The 9974-nt window shown below is 33.7% G+C and overlaps 1 protein-coding gene across 1 annotated transcript; it reads left to right on the forward strand.

Moving 5' to 3' along the window:
• The first annotated feature begins 1329 nt into the window (after positions 1-1329).
• LOC117173284 (muscle-specific protein 20-like) lies at positions 1330-2935 on the forward strand. The gene is made up of 4 exons (XM_033361765.1): positions 1330-1465; positions 1888-2099; positions 2335-2455; positions 2615-2935. The coding sequence occupies exons 1-4, from the start codon at positions 1436-1438 to the stop codon at positions 2804-2806; spliced, it is 555 nt and encodes a 184-aa protein (XP_033217656.1). The 5' UTR covers positions 1330-1435; the 3' UTR covers positions 2807-2935.
• The last annotated feature ends 7039 nt before the right edge of the window (positions 2936-9974 follow it).

The raw sequence follows: 9974 nt of genomic DNA on the forward strand, positions 1-9974 counted from the left end.
GCTAATCTGACTGCATCAATTTTTACTAAGTCGCTTACTAAATCAGTGCGCCGGTCTCTCGACGTTACTATAGTCCTTTGCAAATATTGCAATCTTCTGTAAAAATAAACGTATCATTTTTTAATTTTTTTCCAATGGATTTTGTAGTTCGGCATGTAGTTCCTAGTTACTACTCGGAGTAGTAAACATTACAAAAGTTTCGCTATGTCCCTCCATTGCAAACTGAAAATAGTAAAATCTAGTCTGATTTTTAGCAAATATTGCAGCAAAAGGTTTCTCCGTGTAGTTCTATTTTGTATTAAATCTCAAAATAATTGTAAACTTCATCTAAATGCAGTAATGTCCTCCATCTACCGAAATTATTGTATAAATTTTAATGAACACATTTTCTCCGTGTTCGTTTCTAAAAATTATTGTGATTTTTGTCAAAGAAGCTCACTTATCTAGTAAATGTTTTAAAATGATTAAAATTAGATTATTTTAGTTACAATTATGAATATTGAGCGTAAGGAAGAGAGAAATTTAACAAAACTGCAAGTTTAATAAAATTCTAAAAGAATTTTTATTTTTTAGGAAGCGATAAATTAGGATTTATTAAAATAGATCCTATTAATTATTATGATCAATTATTAAAATAAATAGATATAGTTAAAACATTGTTTTTAGTTTTTCAGGTAATTTTGTCTGCATGAATTAAAAATAGCAATATTTTCACACCTAAATTTAAATAAGATATTTTTAAATATATGAAATTTTACACAAAATTATGTCTCAAAACTTGTTTTTGAAGGCCAATTCCACAAAAATCATGTATCAGTTACTCAACATTTTCGGGACTCCCTTTTAGTCCTAGAGTATAACGTTGACAGTAAAATGTTCTTTTTGATGATAAGTAGTGTTATCTGAATGTTTCACAATCGTCGACTTGTACTACTGGCTGACAGAAAATAGTTTCACCACTACACTGTTAGAAATGTTCTTACTTTTATGCAGCGTTTATACCTAGATTACAATCGAAGTTTTATTCAGTTACTTTATGCACAAAGGAAAATAGTGCATTCACGAAAATTCAACGTGAATAACTGATTCAAGAAAAAAAGTTAGAAGAATCCCCATTTGACCTGATGGATTGCAAATTTTTGCAGTTAAATAACCACTCTCTTTATTTCTTACACGAAACAAGCTTGGACGATGATTCGTGCAAGGTCTCTGAATTGAGCGGCACCCTTCGAAATCAACTTTACCAAATGAATAACCCCTCTAATATTAGATTCGAAAATCGTGGAAAGAGCGTTGTGGCAGATTCGCTCGCCCAGTTGGACAGTTCCTGAAAAGCGTGGGCTGGACCTATTGCGTTGTCCTGGGTATAAAAACCACTGGCAGTCGCCATCGGCACTTCAGTGCTCTTTGAGAACCCCGCAAGAACTCCGCAACCATGGCTCTAGAACGTCAAGTCCGTGCCAAGGTATATCATCCAGGATTACTCAATTATTCGTTAATCCAAGAACACCACCTGTGGTTCACTATCATCATAGTTAGTCTATAAGTTGTTCATCAAGTGACCGAATTGTGACCAGGTGTTAAAATCGCGGGTGTAATTCTTCTAATCGTTATAGCCAAGCCTGTCAAAATTTTATCACTACATACTACAAATTAAGTGCGCGTCTGTTAATCTTTGGGCTTAAATCCATGCCAAGGATCAGATTGCCATTCATAGTGTGGTTTGCATTAGTGCTAATGTAGTACAAAAATGGATTTTATGATCATGGTTTCTGATATCCTTTATATTCGTTCACCTATCTAGCATTTTAAAAAGAAAGGAACATCTAGGAATTATTTCTATTTGAACTGACTGGTATACTAAGTGGGCACTTTCTGATTCTACAGCTTGCTGGAAAGCGTAACTTGGAGCAGGAGAAGGAGGCTCAGGAATGGATCGAGACTATCTTGGGAAAGAAATTCCCCGTTGGAGAAACCTTTGAAGACGTCCTTCGTGATGGACAAGTTCTGTGTCAGCTGATGAATAAAATCTCTCCTGGATCAATTCCCAAGATCAATACCAGTGGCGGGCAGTTCAAGATGATGGAAAACATCAACGTGTTAGAACCCCTTCATTTTTACGCTTGAAAAAATTCATCTAATGTTCCGATATTAAAGTTATTTAAGTTTATTTTTGTCCTAAGTTTATCTGCCGCAAATTGCAAACATTGTTATAAGTCAATAGAATTATTGTCATAAGTATTATTGATTAACTTTTTACTTTATGATAATAATGATCTACAAACGATGCTTCATAGTCTTTAAATTATGATAACTTTCTATTTCTATTCACAGATTCCAAAAGGCTCTAAAGGAATATGGGGTGGATGACATTGATGTTTTCCAGACAGTAGACCTGTATGATAAAAAGGACATATCCCAAGTCACAACAACATTATTCTCCCTCGGTCGTCAGGTACAGAATTTGTAAAATTTAACTTTCTGAACATTTTCAGCAGATTACTGCAAGACGTATGCAAGATTTATTAGAGTTGAATTTTGTCCCTAAAGTGATCCTTTTTCTAAACAAAGCAACAAAAACAATTTTTTAAATCGAATTTTTTTGTCACTTCAGACCTACAGACACCCGGAATGGAAAGGACCTTATTTGGGACCAAAGCCTTCAGAGGAATGTAAACGAGACTTTACGGAGGAGCAGCTCAAGGCTGGCCAGACGGTCATTGGTCTGCAAGCTGGTTCCAACAAAGGTGCAACGCAAGCAGGTTCAAACATGGGTGCTGGTCGCAAAATCCTTCTCGGAAAGTAAATCATTTATTTTCCCAATCCGCGCTTATCTCTTAATTAATTTGTATTTTGTATGTATATAATATACTATCCTAATGTATAATTGCATATTCATTTGACCTTTTATAACTGAAGAATACATCTCTATTATTTAAAATACCAATTTTTTATTTTAATCTGGCCTAGTTCAATAACTTTATAAGGATTGTATACATATTGTTAAAAGTGAGTAAATTTCTATTTTAAGCTTGACAATGCAGATATTGCAGATTTTCTTTATTTAATACATTTCTGGCCATTTATCCGCTCTAAAGTAGTCCTGGTCATAAATCTATAATCCACGTAAATATTTTTGGATTCATCTCTAATTTCTCCTCTTAGAAAAGAGAATTCAACTGCAAGAAAACACTACCAGTCTGTTTTTACTTAGACCTATATTTTTAATTCTCTTATTCTTTTTATTATTATATCTCTATCATTTTTGTGAAAACTTTATATAGTGAGATTAAGAGCTTAATCTATTTTAGAAAAATGTACTTTCTAGCTTGTCTGAACCAACTTTGAGGCAAAATGTTTAAAAAAATCAATTGTTGTGTGGAAAAGTAATATGAAGGTAGAAGTAAAGCAGATGTGATGGGAACAAAAATAGAGTGAATTTTGGAATGATTCTATAAGCCCACGAGAAAAGTGGTTAGCGGTATTTCTCGAACGGCGAAACTATTTTGGGGTATTCTCCTCACCCCGCAGCAATCAATGTTGTGGAAACGGAACATGGTCGACTTGAGTTTCAGCATTTCGAAATTTTATTTTTCTTCTGACATAAGAGTGCTTACGAAATAAAATTAGGGGACAATTCCTAAGAGTGGATATTTGTTGACAGATGAATATTTTAATTACCTTTTTCACATAAGCAACTCTAATAATAATATATCTTTTTGGTTTTCAATTTGGTAATATTTTCAAATACAGTTATTTTTATCGATAGAAAAAATTGTTGACAACATGATGGATTACATAGTCTATATTTACAATTCCCATTCACTTTCTCATACCTTTTGGTGCTTTTCTTTTCTTTATTTGAATTTCTATTTAATTTATCTTTGATTATCTGTAATTTCGTGGTTTATTCCACTCTCTCAGGCCTGAGACTGCAAGGAAGTCATGAATACCCGGCTTACCAACTTATTTTGAGAACGCATTATAGCTACGCTGTTGTAAATTTGTTAAGTTTAACAGTTAAAAAAAATTGAAAACTGTAAAAAGGATTTGTAATTAACTGGAGATCATGGCGCACAGTTTGCATGAAAATCGCGTTTGTTTATCTCACTTTACTGTGTTACTTAATTTATTTTTCAAATTTTGTATGTCAAGAAAAATATTTGGTTCAATTAACAAAAATTTTATTGAATCAACCCTAGAACATCGTTATTATATGGTGAATAAAATATTTGGTTGACCAAAGGAAATTTTTTAGTTAGTGAAATTTGGTTTACTATACCATTTCATTTGGTTGATACTTAGCAAATATTTTGGTTGGTCGATGTAGAACTTTTGATTAATTGAAGCAAATATTTTTCTCTATCCAAGAAATTGTTCGCTGATCTAAGGAAACAGTTTACTTAATAACTAGAAAATTCCACGACAAGTCATTTGCAGTGTAAATTCATTAATTGTGCTGGATCTTTGTTTTTAAAAATGTTTCTTTTCTTTTGTAATCAAAAACTAAATCACGCAATCGCAGGCACATACATTCAAGTAATCTTAAGTATTTTTCACTTAATCACATAATCCCAATCAATTTGCTTTCCAGGTCACTTATTTTGATAAGTTTTGCCGAGAATCAAATATTAATGATAAATATTCCACTAAACACTAGACCAATATACCTGATACGTGAAATTCTTTGTTTGATAATTCTCAAAAAGCCTCTATACTTTCCCGTCACATTTTCCAACAACACAAAAAAATTATTCCAAAAACTCAAAAAAGTGATTTTTCCCCAAGAATTTGACATGGGAAACTTCAAGTCAAAACCGGCAACTGTTAAAATCAAAATTAAAAAAATTAAGGCATTTATTTTTTCGTATTTGGAGTGAAATGGAGGATCATTGCCCTCTGGCGTGAAAAAAAATTTGCCATTCATTTTTGGACCACCTTAATGTAGGGCATTTGATAGCATCGAATGTCTCCATTTATCATCGGCGTTAATTGTCCTGCTTTAGTTAAACGTAGTAAAAGTACGGTCAAGCGAGAATCACGAACGGTCATCTATCTGAGTGCTAACCACGCCCGTCCGTACTTAACGTCTGAGATTTCCACGAGTCGAGAATCACCACCCAGCTACTGCTGTTAGAATTGTTAATATTAATACTTGTAATATAACGACAATAAAAAATATTAATTAACCATAGATTTTCTTTCGCGAGAAAACGACATGGGTTTTACCTATATAATCTTTTTGAAAGCGATACTGGAAATATACGAAACCAATATGGCCTTATATTCACGCTATCCAACTCTATACCCTGAGGAACTCTCATACCTAGCAGGAAACGTTTATCTTCCTTTGTATCTGGTTTTTGTTTCTTCCCAGCTAACACGGTAATCGGAAAATCACGTAATAATCAACGGGTTATTTGCCAAACTAACATACGCTTTTTCTCTGCAATTTGTACATGATCTTTATATGATTCTCTGGCCACATTTCTATACTAATTACTGATTAAACAGTCAGCTGGATAGTGGATTAAGACGCCAGTAGAACGTAATTTAATTTAGTTACTTGCTCCTTTAGAATCAATTCATTGGCTGCGGTTGTGTTACCTAGGGCCCAAGTGAAAATATTCGCGTAGAAATCTACTTAAAAATCAAGTACAAGCACGCGAAATTTAAGTGATAATGTGAGACAAGCAGATAAACGTCGAAGCATCATGTTGAATGCCACGTGAAAATCCACGTAGAATTCCACATGGATTTTCACGTGGTACTTTATGAGTTAGTTTCCGTCTACTTAAAATGTCAAAACCACCACTAGACCTGTGAGATGATCAATGTTTTTAAAGTACGCATGTTATTTAACACTAAAAAATGACAACCATTTTTGGCCATCTCTTACGGTCCACGAGATATTTATAGTGAAACAATACAATTAGCGTCCTACGTGAATTTCTTACTGAACCGTTCTAAAATACTACCCGAATTTCAATGTGAATCTCCAAGTGTTATTTCATGCGAATATCTCACTTGGGTGTTCATTCTCATTCCTCAATATAAAAAAATGTTTATCTCCCTGTTTCATTAAAATTGTATAAAGGAAAATTTTCGTTAAAAATTATTTATAAGCTATCTCGCAACGATCGCTAGAATGCCACCTAAGTATCACGTTCACACATTTATGACATTTATTTATGGATACTCTTGCACACCCTTCGTGTAACTTTATTACTAGTAGTGTGTGCTGTTTGATATATACTAACCTCGTATTTTGCTAAGCAAAGGAATTCTTAAGATTTAAAAAAACGAAGAAAGTTATTGTATATACTGAGAAATTTATAGGTTCTATAAAAACAGATCTTACAGAAATGTCCATATCGACCTTCTTTCTTCCTCCGGAATTATTTGGGGTATGCAATTCAAAATCTTTTCCACAATTTCAGACCACTTTTACAACTTAAACTCTAATTTCCAACTCTCCTAAGTAATAATTAATAGTATTACCTGTTACGAGCAAGACTACCAGTAAGGAAAACTCCGTAATACCAGTCCTAACGAGTTAACGACATGAACGGAAAAGACCCTTCACAAAATGTATTATCTGAAAGAGAGGTTCCAGGTTAGGGGCCCTACTTAAATTACGTAACAGCTCAAGGGGGCGGAAGGTGTAAATTTGTTACAATTTCATTGTTAAACAGAGGGGGGGGGGAAGTTCCGGAGACGGCCGACAATGCGTTACGTAATTTATGTAAGGCGCTTAGGTATATCATTGTTTTTAAGGCCATGCGACGAGTGGGTCACGTGACCAGTTTCTTCCCTTACCGACCCATTTTTTATTTTCTAACTTATTTTCAAACGAAGCGCCACATAGAGTTCAAAATTTGAGATAAAAAATAAGAAACACTAAGAAAGGCGGGTCTGGTCCTAAGTTTTAATAATTTATGAATAAAACTTTTTTTGTAAATCATTTTTTTTTTTATTTTTTTCATCATTATTAAAGTTTAGGACTACACCCGCCTTTCGTCGTGCTTTATATTTATTATTCAAAATCTTGAAATCGATGTGACGCTTTACGTGAAAATAAGTTAGAAAATAAAAAAGGGTCGGTAAGGGAGGAATCTGTTCACGTGACCTACTCATCACATGGCCTTAAAGATATGATTTAATTCCTAGATTGTATAGTTTCGTGTATAAAAACCAAATTGATTTCGCTCAAACCTACTGGAAAAATTTCCTCACGATAAAAGATTAATAACGTAATTTAAAAAAAAAATAAAAATAAGCGGGTACACCACCCCTACATATTTTTTAAGTTGTGTTGAAAATGTTTAAATTCACAGAAAAAAATGAGGAGACAAATTTTGTTGTTGTTCTAGAGACAAAAATAAGGTTGACGTGATTCACGAAAAAAATGTATCTTTTTGATTAATGGGTGTAGCTATCCCTAAACACCTTGTATTTTGTGTCTGATAATATATACTTTTCATATACAAAGACAATTGGGAAAATAATTTTATAAACAAGGAAGCAAAATAGAGTCTATCCAATATATAAAAAAAAATACACTGGTGTAAACCACCCCTTAAATTGTGTATCAAATTTCAAAATAAGTCTAAAAGCGAGAAAAAAATCCAAAGAAAATGCGTTTTGCACACGTAAAAAAGGATGAAGGTATTCATATATTTTTAAGTAAAAAAGAGCATTGAAGAGGATAGCTACCTGTAAATTGGGTCACATTATTAACCTTCATAATTATGAGTTGTGCACATTATTTTTCAAGTTTGTTTAATTTTAAGGGATGCGATCTGTTAAAAATGAATCAAATTGTTTTTTTTTCGCAGGATAAAGTTTATTACAGAATGTACAGTAATAGAATAACTGACAACGAATATTGAATCTTTCCTGTTGTTCCTGTTGGAATAATCTTAAAATTTTATCAAATTATATATTATTATGTTTACTTAATATTTTTACAGATAGGACTCATTATTCGTTGTCAGCTATTCAATTAATGTACATTCTGTGATCAATTTTATCCTGCGTAAAAACAAGGTTATTCATTTACATTACAACAATCGACACTTGAGACTCCTAACTTTAAGGGGCTGTTTCACCCCCCTAAAGTGTTTTCCAGCAGATAACAAAAATACGTGTCGCTTGGTTTTTCGAGTACGACAACATATATCAAGAAGAATAAAATTGGCGAGGGACACCTGAAGTACCTTCCTTGTTAGATAGAAGGTTTCCGGAACTTCAAATTCTGATGAGCGTTCTGTTCGGCGCATTATAGAATACACAGAATAATAACACCATAGTTACCTTGAAGACAAAGCAATAAAAATGTAGTTTTATTACACTATAAGTTACAACTTTCAAATATAACCATTTGTATTTACAATGGAGTCAAACATCCAAACGATTTTAGCTGTTGACCGATAAACGAACTTAATGGTCTTTTTACATAAAAGCCGTTCGACGATCGACGCGGACGAGAGTTAACTAACCTAGAAATCTCCACACACATTCACATATACTTTACTTGAAAACTCAGCGCTCTCTAGTGGTTTAGTTTCGACGCATGAAATTACACTTAAATTTAAAATTAAATCAACTCCACACATTTCTGCCCCTCCTTGAAACGTTCAGGTCCAAATGGTGAAAACTTGAAGGAACAAAATTTAACTTTCAATCGTTTGACTGCGAATTAACAGGTAATAGCGCTAATTTAGTTATTAAACGTACATAAGTACCTGATGCAGTACGAACGGTTATTTCCTGCACAAGATCAGCTAAACTTCGTTTTATATTTATGATTCTACCTAGCGCCCATTTAGTAGTTGCTGCCACAATTGCCCCCTTAAAAAACGATTTTGTTTTACATTTTCTAACAGTAATTCAGGTACAGCAGTTAATTGTCCTCCAATTAAGAAATGTGCAGGTGTTAATACTTTAAGATCTTCGAGATCATCTGACAAAAGTTACAATAGTCGAGAATGTAAACATGATTCAATTTGACATAATAATGTGGCAAATTCTTCGAAAATGGGAGTCTGCGCTCCGAGAACACGACGCAAATGATGTTTTGCACTCCGAAATTCAGCCTCCTAAATCCCTCCAAAATGAGGCACAGCTGGAGGGATGAAATCCCATCGAATTTTATCGCTTATCAAATACGCTTTTACTTCAGGAGATTGCGTTACCTCTCGGAAAGTTTCCTTGTGTTCTCGATTAGCATCCTGAAAGTTCGTTCCACGATCACTATGAATTTAATGAGGTAAACGTCGAGGCCACACAACGTTTGAGAGCAGCAAGAAATGCATAAGTGGAATAGTCACTTACTAGCTCGAGATGTATAGCTCTTACTGCAAAACAAACAAATACGGCAATATATGCCGAATGCGAGTTGTAGCCTCGACCGCGATAAATAGTTATTATAACAGGGCCTGCGTAATCAATTCCTATATGTGTAAAGGGTCGTCCAGGTCGCGTAATACGACTTTTGGGCAATGCTTCCATCAACTGATTAGACACTTCAGCACGTAATCGTACACAAGAAATACAATTATAAATTACTGATTTAACGGTTTTTCGACCTAGAATAATACAAAATTTTTGTCTTATTAAACTCAGGGTTATTTGCGTACCTCCATGTAAGCATTTTTCATGAACATGACGAATAATCAATGTCACTACTGGATGTGCTTTCAAAATTATTGGAAACTTTCGATCAAATTCCAGATTCGCGTGAGCTAACTTTCCTCCGACCCGAAGAATTTTATTCCCATCAAAGAATGGATTTAATGGTAGCAACAGATTGCCCCTGTTGAGTTCAACTTTCTCGTTTATATCATAGATTTCTTTAAAGAACAGTTTAGCTTTGATGCAATTAATCCAAATGATCTCGCTTTCAGCGCAATACTTAACGAAAGTGGCATGTTCTTTGTTCTTGATTTTTACAGGAGAAAATCTAACTTTGA

The sequence above is a fragment of the Belonocnema kinseyi genome, chromosome 5 (genome assembly GCF_010883055.1).
Source record: "Belonocnema kinseyi isolate 2016_QV_RU_SX_M_011 chromosome 5, B_treatae_v1, whole genome shotgun sequence".
NCBI lineage: Eukaryota > Metazoa > Arthropoda > Insecta > Hymenoptera > Cynipidae > Belonocnema > Belonocnema kinseyi.

Coding starts and splice junctions, on each gene's coding strand:
- LOC117173284 (XM_033361765.1), top strand. CDS start 1,436: ATGGCTCTAGAACGTCAAGTCCGTGCCAAG. Junction 1,466..1,887: donor AACGTCAAGTCCGTGCCAAG/GTATATCATCCA, acceptor CTGATTCTACAG/CTTGCTGGAAAGCGTAACTT. Junction 2,100..2,334: donor ATGATGGAAAACATCAACGT/GTTAGAACCCCT, acceptor TTCTATTCACAG/ATTCCAAAAGGCTCTAAAGG.